General features: G+C 34.1%; 1 protein-coding gene across 4 annotated transcripts; it reads right to left on the reverse strand.

Moving 5' to 3' along the window:
- Positions 1 to 2,197: 2,197 nt before the first annotated feature.
- Positions 2,198 to 18,626, reverse strand: LOC117106874 (116 kDa U5 small nuclear ribonucleoprotein component-like). Of its 4 annotated transcripts, none has more exons than XM_033248373.1 (25): positions 18,473 to 18,626; positions 16,918 to 17,086; positions 16,350 to 16,503; positions 15,524 to 15,602; positions 14,788 to 14,863; positions 14,373 to 14,438; positions 14,018 to 14,053; positions 13,549 to 13,639; positions 13,152 to 13,401; positions 12,303 to 12,497; positions 12,052 to 12,142; positions 11,063 to 11,198; positions 10,740 to 10,867; positions 9,993 to 10,186; positions 9,624 to 9,735; positions 9,115 to 9,349; positions 8,772 to 8,862; positions 8,355 to 8,441; positions 7,896 to 8,022; positions 7,193 to 7,280; positions 6,253 to 6,371; positions 5,935 to 6,029; positions 4,236 to 4,389; positions 2,826 to 2,933; positions 2,198 to 2,300 (listed from the first exon to the last, which is right to left on the reverse strand). In XM_033248373.1, exons 2-25 carry the CDS (start codon positions 17,029 to 17,031, stop codon positions 2,205 to 2,207), a joined length of 2,922 nt encoding a protein of 973 aa, XP_033104264.1. In that variant the 5' UTR covers positions 17,032 to 17,086; positions 18,473 to 18,626; the 3' UTR covers positions 2,198 to 2,204. The 4 variants fall into 4 exon arrangements, with proteins under 4 accessions (XP_033104264.1, XP_033104265.1, XP_033104266.1 ...); XM_033248374.1 differs by having other exon boundaries at positions 2,205 to 2,300; positions 16,918 to 17,052; XM_033248375.1 differs by having other exon boundaries at positions 2,205 to 2,300; positions 16,918 to 17,082; positions 18,473 to 18,611.
- Positions 18,627 to 18,923: the final 297 nt, after the last annotated feature.

An 18,923-nucleotide genomic window follows, 5' to 3' on the forward strand; every position in this document is an offset into this window, starting at 1 on the left:
AAAATTTCATCACAAAAATATGATGATAAATTAATGTTAAACACTTGGCAATTCTATTCTTGCCAAGTGTTGCATTTGCTGCATTTCTAGCTAGTTGGAGCTCCGAGTACCTCAACCTTGAGGTTAGCAGTTCAAGCTCTCGCTGTGCATTTTGCTTGTCTTTGGGCAATGGTTTTCATCTACTGCAGTGTCACTACACCCAAGATTGTAAGTGGGTAACTAGTAGACAAAGACAAGATAGGCAAGGACAAGTTAGCATTCTCCGCTATTTCTGCATGCACATTCTGTAATAACACAGTGAGTGAGCCCTCTTGCAAAAGTGATTACTTTTCAAATTTGACATGAAAGATAGTTAAAAAAAAGGCAGCACATCTGTGTGCAAATTCTGTAACAGTCATGGTAACAACTAGGATGGCCTCTCTAAAAAATGATTACTTTTTATGCTTCTTTTTACTGAATACTGATGCTTCTATTTGTTAAGCGTATATCGCATCTTGCTATTATAAGTACTTTGTTGGTAGGTTCAAACATCAATGCACTGATTACTGCAACAACATTACGTAATGCTACAATATTAAAGTGTTTGCTCCAATTACTGGTGCAATAATATAAGAGAACAGAGGTCAAGGAAATACAGTATGCATGTTATATTTTGAGTAACAATATTTAGTTGCTAATTCAAGACAAACCTGAATTTCAGATTATAATTTCAATACAATATCCATTGGACCACTTTGGAACAGTGCCTCTAGCGAGTGAAGCAACCATTGTTCTCAATTATAAATTATGATTCTGTTTTGCATTTTTGCTTGACTTTTTGATGGCACTGTACCAAATATATAGAGCCTTAGGGAAAACCTAATTAAAGACAGCTGAAAATTTACATTGAATTATAACATTATTGACATACATTCCACTTTAGTCAATTAAATCTTCTGCCATTCGGGTATTAAAATACTATAGTATTCTAATATAAAATAATGGTTTTGATTTCCAGATGTGACATGTTTCCATTTATCATGACATTAGTACATATGTGGCAAAGACAAGCCAAACCAGTCACTTGCCGCAAAAATCATTTTTTAGTTATTAATACAGGGTAAAATGAGAGCTAACATGGTTAAAAAAAATCATTTAAATCCGACATTTTGTTATTTAGTTACATGAGTTTAAACATACATCTGTTGAAAGAACAATATTTGAGAAATCAGCCTTCAAATTTTATGATTTTGGACACTTTTTGGGCAAAACCATCACCAAATGGTTAAAAAATGTTGTTTTAACATTTAAAATAAGGAAAGTAACAGCATAGCATGACTTATAGATATATAAATGTTAGTTTAGTCCAATAAAATAGATTTAAAAAATCTTGATATTTCAGCACATTTTAGCCATTATCTCTGAAACACGATTTGCGACGAGTGACTGGTTTGGCTTGTCTTTGCCACATACAGTATTCTACTTCTAGATCAATAGAAAGAATGAAACAGCATTGATCCTAAATTGTGTGCTGGGGAAGGAAGGTGAGATAGAATGTGTGTGTACTCTTGTATCATTGATAGATGAAAGTTGATCACAAATGCAATCAGCTACACCTTTGGATAGCATAGGGTCTGTCTCTTATACACATCTAGATGTGTATAAGAGACAGGTGTGGACACTGCCCCAATGGCAGCAAATTAGTTCACCTAAGTGAGTTAAAATACTGAAAATGACCATTATGTTTTCATTGGAAGAGATTTAGTTCCGCACTCTCAATTTTCGAACCCCCCACCCCACCCAGTTCTGCATTGTCAATGTTTCACACACCCCACCAAGGATGAAGCCAGCATATGCCCCTGCCTTTAGTTACTACAAACATCATATTCATTGAAATTTCCTGGATGTACTATAAAAACTGCATGAGCATCCTTACGGTAATACAGGCCTTGCTCTAATTATAGATTTCTCCAATTAAAAACCACCTCCAATCAAAAACCACTTTTTTGTGGTCCCAAATTAACAAATGCCTTTTATCTTTATTATTCTAATTGCAGACCAAAGCTGCTAAAGACCATGGAAACCCAGGTGTCAAAAGTGGTCTTTAATTGGAGACCTGTATTGTTGTACACAAGAACGGCTTGCCCATTTTTTTTAGTCCAAAATAGTGTATTATTGTGATCACACTCACTAGTAAAGAGTCCAAAACAGTCTAGTATTTTTTTTCACAAAGGATTGTTAAGAACAACATCTTGACGAGCCAATTCCAACAACATAGGATCGTCAAAGAACTTGTTAATACTGACGTCTTCACTCAAACCCTTTGAAAAACAAAAATAAAGCAACAAGTTATGAAAAGATTATTACAGTAGTTTTTAGTTAATAAAATCACAGATCAATTTAAAGATGCATTGTCCCCCACAAATTACAACAAAAACCACAAAAGAATAATTTTATATAAACTCACTTTACAGTAAAATTCAAATTATTAACTTGAGCATAGAAATCATTGAATTTTAAAAATGTGTACCCTGATTTTTATACTGAATGATTAAATAATAATAATAACACTTCCAGTAACTGGAAGTGTTTCTATCATGTTTTGCTATAAAATTATGGGTAAAAATTGTTTAAATACACTAAATTCTGTGTTGAGTTGATAATTTTTATGTGACTTCAAATATGAGTAAGTAAATTTCAAAAATAATTTCTATGATATTTTTTTAGCATTTTTCAAATTACAATGCATCTTTATTCAATCCTGTTGTTGCACATTTAGCCATGTAAAAGTGTGAACCTGTGGACTAGAACTAGATGTTATCAAACAATGAATCTTTTTGTCTTACCTTTCTCCTTCTGGTCTTGATCATAAATTCCCTAGCAAGATGGGTTGCAGGTTGGGGTTCAAGTGGTCGAATGATGATGTTCCTGTCCAGTGGATCTCCAGGAACAATCTTAAACAGAAGGCAATTGTATAAGAAGATAAGTTTAGAAAGTTAGAAATATACACATGTATATTCACTTATTGTACTTAAACTTCAATACAGTAGAACCTCGATTTTACGTACAGTAGGGACCAGAGGGCGTACGTAAATCGGGGGATTCGTAAAATACAGGTTGGGTTAAATTTGTGGTAACCTTTGACCAAATACGTACGTAACGCTCAATAAACGTATGTACGAACGAACGATGATACCTAGGCTAGACCTAGCCTCTAGGCCTACGAATAAAACCATGTGTTTAATGTTTTTATTCATCACTTTACGATGTCATAATAAAGTGTTCAAATAAAACCATGTGTCTAGTGTATTAATTCATCACTTTATATCTTTTATTTAACTAAAATAAAGAACGTGAATATATTGTAAGATTACCTATACGACAAAGGTATAACTTGGGAATTCCCCTTCATGCCTATTCTAAACAACAGAGATGTGGTGTTGTCTGGGCCTGTTGAGAAAAACTAAACCCATATGCGCTGCAATGGGCGAGCCAACCAATTAGCGTTCGTGTACGTGAAACAGCAACCATGTGCTATGCACTGGGCGAGCCAACCAATTAGCGTTCGTATACGAAACTATGTCTACTCAGCTTCGTGTAGAAAATTCGACCAGACGAGTTCTTCCATGGTTTGCCACACGAAGCTAAGGAAGAAAGCAATAATTTTGAGCACCATCGGTAGTTGTTCATCTCACTCAGTTCACGTGGTTTTAGATTATAACAACCCGGTATTAGACTCAATCAACGTTGCTGTTTAATGAAAATACGTTGCATTATGGTTTGTTTATTGATAGTTCATTGTTATATTCTTTTTACTTATGGTTGCTCTCAAAAGGGCCGTTTGTTTTGAATATTTTCGGGGTGTTTTGATGACGTCATCGTCCATACGAGGCGTACGTAAAACAGAGGGTTCGTATAACTGGGGTACGTAAAAACGAGGTTCTACTGTATTTGGAAATAGGTGGGGTCATGCAACATTTCTTATAAAAACATATATTTCTGTCTAATATTATACTAACAGCAGCAACAATACCAACAACATACAACAAACACATCTGGTGGTCTTTAGCGGCTGCCAATGGGAGGGTGGATGGACACCCAGCAGCACGAAAAAAAACAGCTGAACAAAGGGCGGATGAACTCTTCGGAGCCAACGGCCAACCATGCCTTAGTTTAAGGAGTAGGTTTTTTTAGTTTCATAGGTACCGGTACTTAACATATAGAACATACTTTACATAATTACTCAACATATTTACCTGCCAATGATGGAATACTGATAAACAAAATGCTTGTCCTTGTGTGTGAGTTCTCAAATCTGTTTCAAAGCCAAATGAATCAATAGCTGGGATAAAGGCCTTGATGGTGTACAGAGGAGAACCAGGTACAGGCGCATCTTGAGTAACATGCCCTCTATGGAACAAGGTGAAGAACAGAAATTATTTTTAAGATATCTACTTCTAAAAAGAGATAAAATATTCAGATTTTACAAATTTAATTAATTTTGTATTTAAAGTTAAAATTGGAGTTATTAGCTCATCAGATCTCTTAGTTATTATTAACCTGAAGTGAAGGCCCTTGATTTTAGTAGTTCCACACTATCCCAGTTCACATGTTTCTATTTTATTTTATGTAACACTACTTCGATTTATCACATGGTATTAAATTTAATAGGAGATACCTCCATCAGTGTTATAAATCTATATATAAAATTATAAAATAGGCTTATATTATCATACATGATATCTTCATGTAGGGCATATACTTGTAGCATTAGATGTACAATGAGTTGCTGGTAGTTCCATATTCTTTTTATTTTCTTTTTTTTATTTTATTTTAAATCACACCCAACAACAAGTAACCTGCCATTTACAGAATGGATTAACAATGAAATTTATGTATAAATGTGGATATACAAAAAAGAGCTCAAAATTAGACATCAATAAGAAAAAACAAATATACAACAGACAAACATTTTTAAAAAATAAAAAAAAAAGAAGAAAATCATAAAAAAAAAAACAAAAAAAAAACAATTATCTTTCTTTTATTTAGAGCAAAAACAATAAATTACATAGTAAATGTTCTATCTGGACTAATAAAATGTAACTATATTGTGCCAGTTACAGCTTACAGTTTGTAATCTATCATTGAACAATACCCCCATACAACGACTATCACTGGAAAACATTGATAATGGGTAAATGTTAATGGATGTACACTTATAATGCGCATAATACTAGGTCCCTATGCGCTTTCAACAAATGTCCAAAAGAAGTTGAAAAAAGAGATAAATGAAGAAGAGACAAAGGAAAAGGAACAGCAAAAACAATCAACAAAAATAAAAATAAGTAAACGGATGAGAAAAGATGAGCTTTGAGTCGGGCTTCAAAGAATATAGAATTGTAAGAGGATCGACTGCCCTGATTTTGTATGCAAGCAATGAAATGTTAAACAAAGTACTACCACGCGAGAGGGGTGTCCTATTCAATTTCAAATAAGAGTTAAAAACTTTAACATGCACACTCTATTGACACAGCATACGTTCGATTCAAACACCTTTTACGTTATTTTGAAGGACGCCCTCTAGTTCGTGGTAGTACTTTTTGAGATAGGATTGTGTTCCAACGAAACCTGAGAGTCTTACTTTTTGCAGTTCTCTTTGGTTACATATTTTATAACTCCTAAAGCATTTCTTGATCTCTAAAGCACTTTTTGCATTTCTTTCTTATAGGTATTTGCACTGTACAAACTTTCTGTATTATTTAAGTGCTAGCATTCATCTTGGTTATGCAAGGAAAGCAATACAGCTAATTTAAATTCTATTAAATCAAGAGGTTAAAATTCTATCAGCTTTTGTAATTCACACTTCAGCATTCAAAGACATCCAGATTCATTCTTATCAAATATAGTTTACAATTAAACCTACTGAATTCACAATCAAGCCTCATTGTAGCCTACCTTCTCCTTGCAAGTACAGTGTAGACAGCTGAGACACAGTCAGCTGGGGCTTGCACTTCTACAAAATTATATGGCTCCATTAACCTTGGAGTAGCCTAAAGAATTACACAAAGAAAATAATCCAATCAAATGACAGAAAACAGAATAACAACCAAAATAAAACAAATTAAAATAAGACTTATCTTTTACCTTTCTAATTCATTACATTACAAATATTATTTAAAAAATAACAATATTTTAAGATAATAATCAAAATTAAACAATAAATACAATAAACAATAATAGAAGCAATAAACATTAAAAAGGTTGATGCATTACCATAAGAAAAGCAGAATAAGCTACACGTCTTGCAGTTGGAATGATTTGTCCCCCTCCTCTATTAATAGGCTCTGATGCAATCACAGCATCCAGGATCTTAAACTTGACATTACGGATTGCTATTAGAAAAAAAAAATATATATATATAGATAGTACAGTAACAGCTAAAAAAACACATAGACAATAATTATTAATATTGCGAGTCCTACAGCCACAATATCGGCACTGATTCGAACGGCATGCTCGCCTATGGTTCTTGAAGTAGAAGTCTATAGAGGATAAAGACTATAAACCGTAGGCCCAGTGTACACAATTTGCTTATGTACACTATAAGGAACCCAGTACATGTTTAGAGACAAGTAGGGGGTTATTCCAGTGTACTGGTCCATACAGCCCATGTTGTGGACAGACAAGAGTAGCCGATGTCAGTTTATTGGGCAGCTCAGACATGAAGAGACTCTTAGGAGAGAACAAAGTTACTGATTGAGGTATATAGTCCACGTTTCGAGCGCCCTCATCTGTAATAAAAAGCGTCTATATAAATGATGTAATGTATATGTGCATTTGAGCTAAATACAAGAAAATACTTCGGTTTGTTGAATTACGTCCATTCTGACCCAAGTGCATGTGTGGAATCAAAATCCCTGCCCGGGTATTATCAACTTGATGCTGGAAGTTCCAGTCAAATTTTTATTTTTTTCAGAGAAAAAATATATTACATAACAACTGTTTTATCTGGACTCAATAAAATGTAACTATATTGTGCTAGTTACTAATTGAAGATTGTAATCTTTCATTGAATCTATATAGCCATACTAACGACTATGACCGAACAGCCTTTTTCTATTAACTATAAAAACAGCATCTCAAGAGATGCCAACTTACAGTACAATATGCAGGCTTATAGTCTTCTAGAAATTGACTGAAAATATATACTTACGTTCGTCACACAGTGGTCCTTCCCTGGTTCCCCACTGAAAACCTTGCACGATGCTATCTTTGACAGAATTCAAAAGGCCTTTGTCAACCTAAATACATTCACAATTACAAGAATACGAATTTGAAGTGTAAATGGAAGTAAACAAAAAAGATTAATTATGATGCAATTTACAGAATTTCAAGATACCAATTAAATTTTGGCTACACAATAATTAGGATATGGAACATATACTTTAGGAGCAAATAAAACAGACTCAATTTTATATGCGTACAGTAATTCACATACAACATAATTCTATCCTTTCTGCCAAACTACGATGAGTTATGAACCTTTTACAACAGTAAAATAAATAATGAATTTAAAACAAGGGTGGTGCCAGGATTCATTTGAAGGGGGGGGGGGTGGTGTTCCAATGTTCCTTCACACACATTAATCAAGATAAAACATCAGATAAGCGCAAACAAAACAGATAGTTAAACTTAATTATACACTTTTAGAAAAAAATTATGGACAAAATATACAGATACCAAGTACAGGTAGACAGACTACATAGTATTATACATATTATAAAGAAATAAGTAAACTCAATCAATTTTGAAGTCTCTGCTATAAGTATTTAAATATATACAAAAATTGCCTATAGAAAATATATTCATAACAATGTTATTGATCTACTGTACAACTAAAAGCCATTAGATCTTACCTCTGATGGCAATGTATCATCTACAAGAATGTTTGGTCCAGTGGTGTCTGGCCCGAAGGCCCAGATGGAACGTGCAGCCAACAAATCCCAGTCGTACTTAGTCTGGAAGAATTCTCCAAGTCTCTTTCTAACCAAACAAATATTGTATAGCATGAAAATAATTTCAAAGCTCAAAGGGAAAGTTATGATCTGTCTTTTTGTATTTATGGAATTTACCCAAGTGGGGTCTAGGACCTGGGCTACCCAGACCTCCTTTTGTGAGGCATAATCCCAAGGCGAGACTCTCTATACGGCCTATGCAGGCTTGCAGGTTCACTAATGCTTACATTTTCTGGCCCTTCTATAGGCTCACACCCACCTCCAAAAATCAACCCAATTTTGTCATAGAGGTTGGCCTTCTTGTACTTGAGAAAAACCTAAGGCATTAATAATATATGAATCTGTTTGTATTGTTGTTACCTATTCCATCCTATTTGTACTACTTCATTTTCAATATCTTCAGCAAGTCCTTTTTCCAATGGCTCTGCAATCATTGTCAACTTATTCCTGAAAAAAATTAACATAAAATATTGGTCTTGCACTTCCAACAAAATTTGTCACACACTGGCAAGAATAATTTTAAACATCAACGTCAGAATATCATCAGATTACAAAAATAGTTATGATAATTACATCTATATATATGCACATGTCAAAGGTCCAGGCAAACAAATCATATGATAGTTATATATATTACAATATATTAAAAATACATTACGCCAATAACTGTTAGGTAATAACACTTTGTAAAAATGCAAGAGATGGTATAAGCCTTGATTGTTGGTTTATTGAACTGAACTTTGACACACTTTCTTCAATTAACAAACTAGATTTTACCTTTTATTTGGTGTTTCAGCAAAACATTTTAGAGAGGATGTCTCAACGACTGTCTCACAGAATGATACTACAGGATCTGCTACTTTGATGTCTAAATAGAATTGAACAATTTAAAAAGATATAGGAAAATATAATAATGGACAAATGATAACAGAAAAGAATACAACAAAATTTCAAGAAAAATTGACAAGTCAGTCAGCTATAACATAGATGACAAAATAAATATTACTTTCTGATGTCATTTTGAAAATACCTTCACCCTCTTTAGTAGGTTAAAAAAGACATTTTTTTTATATCATAATTGTATAAACTATATAAGTTATAATAGAAAAAATGTTTGTACCTATCTCAGAGTACATTTTTCGAAGGTCATGCATGACACAGTCCAGGTAGAGTTCTCCTGTACCCATCACTACATGTTCTCCAGACTCCTCAACTTTGGTCGTGATCAACGGGTAGCTCTTGTTGATCTTGCGCAGTCCGTCTAACATTTTTGGTAACTCAGAAGGGTTTACAGGCTCTACAGCAATCTTGATCACTGAACTTGTGTTGAACTTCAATGGCCGGAATATGTGTGCCTGCAGTTGTTTTATACAAATAAAACAGAAGGTTAATCAAGAAGGTGGCAATTCTAGAAAACATGAACGATTAAACAATGGTGCAGATGTTCCCTGGTTAATTGCTACCTAATAATGTGTACAATGACGCCTCTAAAATCCCTGTTTATGGAAAAGCTGATTGGATATACACAAAATTACCAATTAATGATGTGTTATCAAAGTGTTTTTATTAAAGAACTGTAGTATTAATATTCTGTAAAAGCAGACTCTAGAAATCTGAAGATGGACTTACCTCCTCAACACCTTTGCATTCTGTTATTGTGGATGTTTTCACGATAGGTTCATCTACGCCTTCTAGTAAAACCCAATTACCAGCTGGTACACGATTCACCTCAATCTTGTACCTACAAATTACAAAGCATTTAATTTATTCATATTATGTTAGGTTTCTAGTAAACCTACTTGGATTTTGTTTATGGCTCTAATTAAATCTCTGATTAAATAATTACTGTGTGTGTTGTTGTTTGTTTATCACCTTTACATTGGGTAACATTTTACACACCAGTAAATGTTACAGGTAACATACTACACACCAGTAAAAATACAAAATTCTTCCAAAAATACAATTAAAAAATATATGTGGAAAAAATAAAAATGTTACCTAGCTTCTGCTATCCAAAGGCGTCCTACTAAAGTGATTCGAGAATCTTCTTCATCGTCCAATGAGTAGTTCTCCCCGAGCACTTTTACCTCCTGGTTGGAATGGATCGTTCCACTCATCACCCGCCCAAAAGTATGAAAGCTGACCCCATCTTCTGTACTGTACATCTTGGTTGTGTGCAGCATTAATGGTCCCTGAAAAAAATATTATTGCTAATCAGACTTTGTCAAATGTCATAAAGCATTGCACTACTCAGGCAGGCAGAAAAAACACATGATTTGTTTAATATTAAATCTGAAACAAGCATCTAATTTAATTTAGTTTATATTGCAATTTCATTGCAGGGGTCCAAGTTGGAAGAATCAACATCTAGGAGATCTAATTTAAAGGAGTTTTCTTAACACATCTAATTATATTTTGCTGTGTATGGTGTTACCCAATGGCACTGACTCCCGGGAGGAAATTGGTAAAAAACATGTGAAAACAAAATATAGTGAATTTTCGGGAGATGGGTTACTTTCAGGGAGATTATTCTTTGTTTGCGGGAGGCCTTTACCAATTTTGGGAGACTCCTGCAATTGTTATTGCAACTATGTAATGTTGTCTTATTCACTGATGGGTTTTGCATGAATAAATAAACACCATAATAAATAAATACACTATCAAAGCAAGTCTGAAAGTGTACACTATATTTTATGCTGGCTTAACTATCATCAGTATGGCAATGACATTAAATAGGTTCATTACCTCTGAATCACAATCAATCATAGCCTCAGCCAGATCAGAATCACTCGGCCCTGTGTATACATGTTCCACTTTATTCTTAGCTGCCATTACTGGTGATGGGATATGCTCAACACACATATCGACAAATCCTACAAGAAATTGAAATAATTAGATTTAAAATATATAGCGCAGAATTGCACTTTAGCATGATCCCTGTATGCAAAGATTCATCGTAATACACCCTTGGGTTTTAGAGAAATTTGTGTACACCTATTGTCAGTTATGAACACTATAGTTTGATACAACACGGAAACCTAAGATGGATTTAAATAAGGGAATCATACCAGTGAAATCACCAAAGAATTTGGAGCAGATAAGTTTCAAGATGGGCCTGATGTTTAGCTTCATCTCTTCCTTTGTTAGATGAATACCAAGCTCATCCAACACACCTGGCAAGGTAGTATCAACATCACCCACAACCTGCAATAAAACCAAAGACAAAAATAACATCTTAACCGCAATTTACATAGATACAGAAACATATATATTAAAATATTAAAGATATAATGTCTGTGTTGATCTAAAAATAAATTGAAAAATAAATTAGGCATTACATTGTTTATCAGGTTTTTTGAAAAAAAAAAAAAATTGCCAATTAACAGACATAATTGTTAATAACACATTAAATATAATATAATTATTAATAACACATTAATATAATTATCATTAATATTAATATTAACTAATTAAGATATTCAAGTTCAGATTAGAAGAACAAAAAAACAGAGGTCCGTATCAACACCTCAGTGGAGTACGTACTAGAGCTTAATCTCTGATACTATACACAAATCGGCCATCACTGACCATATGGTCTGTTTGAATCACACCCCAGACTGGATAAATACCAAGTTATTAGACAAGGAAAATGAAAAAAAAAGTTTAGAGAAGCTATGTGGATAAAACGCAACAACACCACCATGAACAGGGACGAAGGAACGTACAAACTGTCCCACATCTTCGACGACCTCCTACACGAACCCCCAGTCCCAAGAGGAGGGGGCCCAGAATGAATGTTCTGCTGCGCAAAATCGCAGAGCGCACCCGTCACCATTACATCATCGGTGATGTAGACATTGGCTACTTGATTGGAAGCTACTGGTGAGAAATAATCATATGGGTCAACAAATCAAAGCATTATTATCATCATTATTACTTATGTAAGAACTAAATTTGCTGATATATAAAATGTCAATGCCAAAAACAAAATACATACATATGTGATCTCACTTAACAAAACTTAATGCTTTAGTTTGAGAATAATTGAATAACTAACCTGGGCAAATAATTTGTACATTGGTTCGAGAATAAACTCAACGAAGCTGCGTTGCGATGTACTGGCAGCCGGTCTCTTGGTGAATTTACGTCTGTAGAAACATAATAAGCGAAAAATAGCACGCTGAATCTAGACTAAAATTGTTGGTATATAGTTTGTGTTTTTGCACAATATTTCTTTGAAGAGTATTTATTTTTCAACCAAAAAATTGCAGAGAACTGAGCAATTTAACAAGATGATTTAGTACTTACGTTTTGGGGTTAAAATACATGTCTCCCCAAAGATGCCTAGCAAATGGTTTATACTCTATTTCATCTCCATAGCTTTCAGTGTAGATCTTTGCAAAGGAGGATAATGTGAAACAAATTCCATATTTGGAGCTGGCGAAGCAAACATTTCCAAGTAATGGAGAAACCCGCAAGTCCTCTGTGTCATCAGAGTACATACTAGTGGAATAAATAAAAGTATTATGATAAAGTAGTATTTACTTAGTGTTACTAGCTTAATAACCAAACATTTAGTATCACACACTTTCAAGAGGTGCTCAAAACTAAATGATACTCTAGTAATTAAAAGTCAGTTGTGATGTCATCATTTTCATTTGCACGCAATTTTCTCTGAGGAGGCACTAATTCGATATAGTGCCTGATATTTTTGGTGTCTCGTGTGTAAAAATCTCAAAGCTGGGGTTGTTTTACATTTGATGAATATTGCGTTGCTATGCCAAGCTCTGAACGCACACAGCGAACCTAACAAATTTCGCTGTACGGCGGTGGTTGATTATAAATGCACAATATACTGTCACATGAAATCAATCATACAAGAATATAGTTATTATTTGGTGAACATGTCAAAGGTCTAGAAAAGGAAACTTTGTACATCCAGTTATTGATAAATAAGCAAAATGAAAAAGCCTTGAATTGTGGCATAGCTGCTATGAAAATTTATTGTTAGTGTTATTGTTGTAGTCAATTTTGGGGAGGAAGGTTCCGGTTAGCAATGTCTTCAAAATTTAAATAGAGAATATGAACATTTAAATACATAGTTGTATGGTGGACAATATAAAGAATAGTAGTTAATAGTTATTCTATGTTACATACCTTAATATGCCATTGACCTCATCTATAATGTTCCTTAGTTTGTAATATCCATCAGTAGGGGGTAGCTTCAATTCCAGTATCAGCCTATCAATCTTATTGATGCATATTGTGAGTGCCAGGTTCTCTTGTATTGCATGCTTGATGAGTCTTTCAGTGTTTAGCATCATGCCCTCTGCTGCATCAATAAAGATGACAACACCATCTGACACCCTGAATGCAGCGGTTACTTCATCAGAAAAGTTGACATGACCTGCAGTCAATAATTAAAACCAGTTTGTGTAAAAGAAGCATCTTAAAAAAATGAAAATCTGATTTAAACTGGTAAAATATCACACTTGTTATTGGATCTTGATAACTCTTTAATTGGATGAAAAAATATTATTCTGATAATTCCTACCTGGTGTATCCATAAGGTTCATCAAGAAATTCTTGCCTTTGATGTCAGGGGTCAGTAAGGTCACTGGTTGACACTTAATACTCACACCACGCTATAAAAATTATTCTAAAATTAGACACTTGAGGAAAACACTTGAGGAAAGCATAAGATAATAGATCTAGAATGTTTGTAATATGAAGAATAAGTGAGGCTATGGACAATGGTAATGCTAAGAAAAATTAAAATAGCAAAGACAACAGTATACAGAAAAATAACAATAAAAATAATAACATAACAAAATGATGCCGACGACAATAATAATAACAATAAATATTTTACTATCATACTGAAAATGGATATAATTTAACATTATCGACACCAGTAATTTGTATAAATATATCAACGAACAGAAACCTTCTTTTCAGACAAAAGTTATAGAATACAAGCTTTTGCCTTAACAGAATCATTTTCTTCTATAAATTTATCTTACCTCTAACTCAGTAAGTAATGTATCTGTGTACCTGAGCTGTAAAAAGATAATACAAATAATATAAAATCAAAATATTGTTTTATACGTATTCCAGGATAATACTACATCAGGTCTCCCTCTAATTAAAAACCACCTCTAATTAAAGACCACTTTTCTGTGGTCCCAAATTAACAAATGTCTTTTATTTTTATTATTCTAATTAGAGACCAAAGCTGCCAAAGACCATGGAAACCTTGGTCTCAAAGGTGGTCTTTAACTGGAGGGAGACTTGTATATAATAAACAATATTGCAAGAAAGAAAAATTAAATAAAAACCTTCAAACATAACAATACAATCTTTTTCAATAAAACTTACGTCTTTGTCTTCATATGAGAGCAAATCGGGATGAGTCTGTTCCATCATACAGTCAACAAATGTTGTCTAAAAAAAAACCAACAAAGTCTGTTAATGGGATTTGAAAATAGAAGATCTAATAAAAGATCTAAGTCTGGAGACCAGATCGTTATGGTTGGGGATTTCAACACTAGGCAAGTACCCACACTGTCTCTATTGATCCATGAGTATGAAGTGACTTAATTTAGTTAGGATCCAATACCAAGCGCTGATCCCCAGTCAGCTAAATGCTTTCTCAAATGAATGGGAGTAATAACATACAATATACGCTATATTGCAAATTAGATGTTATATTTCTGGCTTTTTTTTTCATGATTACCAGTATTTTACTGACTACCCATACCCAAATTAGAGTAAGATAAATTGGTTTACAGACCTTGCCATGATGAAGATGACCAGCAAGAGTGACATTTCTAATCAACTCTGGATTATCCATCATATCTGCCAAATATCTACAACGTGAAAATATATAATTAACATAATCATGCAATACTAATCAATCTACATGAAAAATAAATATGCTATATTCTGAAACTTCATCATAATTGTCCCTCAAAATGATATGTATTTCAATCATATTTATTAATATAACATTTTCAGGAAACTTATTCTCAATTTGAGCATTTCTTAAAAAAGAATATACTGTAATCACTTTAAAATTCTCATGTTAATAATATCCATCCTGCAGAACTGAAAAATTGGCACCCTCTACTTTCACAAACGAATCTTGTTTCATTGAACTATTTATATATGTGGGCAGTAAACAAAATGGTGAAGCAAAAACATGTGATCGGGGGCTTACAGTACAAGCCTGAAGTGCCAATTGCTCTCTCATAAACATTTGCCACCCCTCCCACATAGGTCTATTCTCACCATATACCAGTACCCCTTGAAACTCCTGGGTACAGAGATACAAAGGTAGATAAAGTGTCTTGCCTACAGAGACAAGTAACTGATACAGCGAAGGTTTCAAACCACCGACCTCAAGTTTAGCAGTCTGAGACAACCGTTGCACAAACCATGTCCACTGCATGTGGGAATGACTTTAACACATGAGTTAAATTTGTGCTTTTACTTACTATAAGAGCCCAGTCATGTAAATATCTACTTACTCCATGTTATATACAGTGGCTGGCAGTTCTTGCTCAGTCATTGTGAATTTCTTCTTCAAAACTGGAGCAACGATTGGTTCTTAAGAAAAAAAGGGAAAGTATTGTTTATGATTACTTCTGATTGGTCTTTCTCTCTTCCATCTGTTAATTCCTCATATATAGCACATCTTTGGTAACAACTGCCACTCTACAGTCCTTTCTTCCGCCAGCAAATGTCAACCGTTTAACATCACCACCTCTATTGTTTTCATAATCTCTCCATTAATCAAAAATTTCTGCAACATTATAATGTAAAATTGTTTTGTCCGTACTCAATGCCGTAGCCAGGATTTTCAAACAGTGCGGGACTATATTAAGGTGGACCTACTTTACACGTAAATTCAAATAATGTGGACCCATCTTCTTAAAGGTTGACCCATTTTACTCAAAAATCTAAATAATCTGGACCATTTTCTTCGAAGTTGATCCATTTTCTGCAAAATATGAGAAATCTGGACCCATTTTTCAAAAAGTGGAATCATTTTGTGCAAAAAACAGCATAGTTTAGACACATTTTTTAAAATGTGGACCCATTCTTTGTGGACTCAGTGGAAAAATTGTGTAGGACTGACCCACTCCCAACTGTCCCAATAGCTGGCTACGGCATTGTCCGTACTACTATCACTTTAATCTGTAAGATTCTGTATTAAGCTCTATCTACGCTAACAACTTTGGTGTGATGAATTAGTGTGAATTGCTCATATGGGCATGATGGTGTAATACCACATCCATATTTGTCACATAAAATTTCAGAGTGTGGATAGAAATTTAGGTCGTTTGTCCTTACCAGTTAGGGGCTGTGCATCCTCCTCATGTATGAGCGTTTCTACATCAGGTCCATACACCTCTTCAGCTGTTGGGTAATATTTCTTGTCCTCATGCAAAACCACTGCCTGTGTGGGCGCTACAGGCTCATGTTCCATGTGATCGGCATCATCATCCTACAAAACATATTCAAACAACTCCTCATTGGGAAAAGGCAATTATGATATTAGAATACAGTATAGAATATGACCATAATTATAAAAATCTTGTAATATTTTAACTGTGAACATACCAAACCACTGTTGGTAGAATTATTTTCCTAAATAATAAGAACAATTTTAAGGTTTCATTTCTTCGCCCTCTTCTGATACTTAAAAAAAGTTTCAATAAATAAATTATAGACATGGTTTTGTTTTGCCTTTTTAAATTACCCATCTGAGGATGACAAACACTAGAGTATTCATCATAATAGAAATAATAAAAAGGAAGAGAATAAATGTTGTTGTTTTGCACTGAACAGAATTGAAGAGCCTACTGTGAATGTGGTACACCAGTCATCAAAAGAGATGCACCAAATGCAAAAAGCTTACATCATCCATATCAGGGTCTGGAAATGCGGATTCAACGTCATCTTCTTCCTCTGAATCACTTTCCAGTTCAGGTCCAATGTAATTACCAAACTCATCGTACAAATCTGCATCCATCTTGCTTCTTTTCTCTTACCTCTGCGACACAAGAATTTAAATGTGTTTAGTCTTGCTGAAAAAAAAAAAAAAAAAAATAGGTGAAATTAATTATCTTATGTTTACTTTCCAGACCACTGAAATTATTATAGATTTGCATCCACCTGTTGCATGCTTGTCTGAAAAAGCACACTCAAAAGTAGCATCCGCTAACAATTATAGGATCTATCAGCTCTTAGTAAAAATTAATAATGCAATAAAACTTACTAGCGTCTATTAAAGTTTAAAAAAATAACTTGCCACCGGCGCTAGGAGATAAATTGAAAAAAAAAGCAGCAGAATCCTATGAACTGATTAATGAAAATTACAAAAAAAGGTAGGTTTTGAGTAAAAAATAACTGAGGACAAGTGGTATTACGAAGATCAGCAGGGAGCGAATTTCAAAGTGAAGGAGCTGAGAAAAAGAAAGATTGCTCGCCAGTACATACATGTCTGACACGTGAAGTAGAACACAAAGCATGTTACAATAAGAAAGGGTTGGCCGAGAAGTAGTTTGGAGATGGACAAGTGAGGAAAGATACGAAGGCTGTAGGCCATTTATGGAATTGAAACTGAGAAGACGGATCTTGAACTTCAGTTTTTGGCTGACAGGAAGACAATGGAGGGTTTTTAGAATCGGGGTGATATGAGAACATTTCCTAGTCATAGTAAGTAAGTGGTATACAGTAAGTAAGTTTCATACAAAGTGTATAGCTAACCCATACTGTATAGTAAGGCCTGCCTAGAAATCTGTCCTCGCATTTTGGAAAATAAGGGGCGATTTCTGCACAGATTTTGCTGAAATTAGGCTTTGACAAAACCTTAATATATAACCAATGCAATTATGTAGCAATTTATGATTCCACACACCTATTTATATAGGCCTATTCCCAGCGATTTTCCGCAACAAATATGAGCTGATATTTGTAGATATCCTCCACTACACAATTAAAAAACTTTACACTTACAGTGTGGTAGCTAGCTAAGGTCTAGGCCTGGACTAGGTTTTCTATAACCTAGGGCCTACATACAGTCAAAATAAATAATTTGTTTCAATAATTCTTTTTCATCAGTGTCTGTATCAGTTTTATCAGCAAAATATATTTTCAATACAAAATACAAATTTGCTTGCACGCTGGCAAGGTCTTGCTTAGCCTAGGTCCAGATAGGGAGGCCTAGCGTACTGTACTCTAGCATAAGCAGTTACATCCTGGACTAGGCAGGCCCAGGCTGACATATTTTTTAGGCGAAGCTGAAGTACCTGCTCACCCCCAACCCAACCGCACGATCCTCCTCCACCGCCACCAAACACGCACCACGCACATAACCAAACCTTCCCCCTAGCCTAGCTTGACCAGCAAATAACAAATAACTTAATTAAAGTAAACATATTACTATAAATATCCACTCGTATTATGCATACCGTCAACAGGGATGTATTAGGCCTAGATAAGGTACAAAATCAGTCTCAAATTGACGCGCTTCCCCAGGCCTGGTGCTGGTTTCATATGGAAAAAGTGAAGTGCAGCTCTAGCGACCTCAATCATCAATCGTTTCACACGCGTTTTCAACGAGTTCAATAATTACACAAGTCTATAATATGGTATAAAAATTGATTATTAATCTACACTATATTTTGATTCTATATTAGTTTCCATTGTACAACCTTAGAGTATATGATTTAATAATTATAAATTAAATTATTCATTTTATTTAGGTCAATATACTTTAATATACAATTTTAAAAATATTACAAACTCAACTAAAGATACATCTTGCAACACAAAACAACAAAGGTCAAAAATATGAGACGCCTATTGTAAATAAATATATATATATATATTATATATATATTTATATATATATATATATAT

This window comes from Anneissia japonica, unplaced genomic scaffold (genome assembly GCF_011630105.1).
Source record: "Anneissia japonica isolate Jap-2015-1 unplaced genomic scaffold, ASM1163010v1 scaffold1165_len1893470_cov193, whole genome shotgun sequence".
Lineage (NCBI taxonomy): Eukaryota > Metazoa > Echinodermata > Crinoidea > Comatulida > Comatulidae > Anneissia > Anneissia japonica.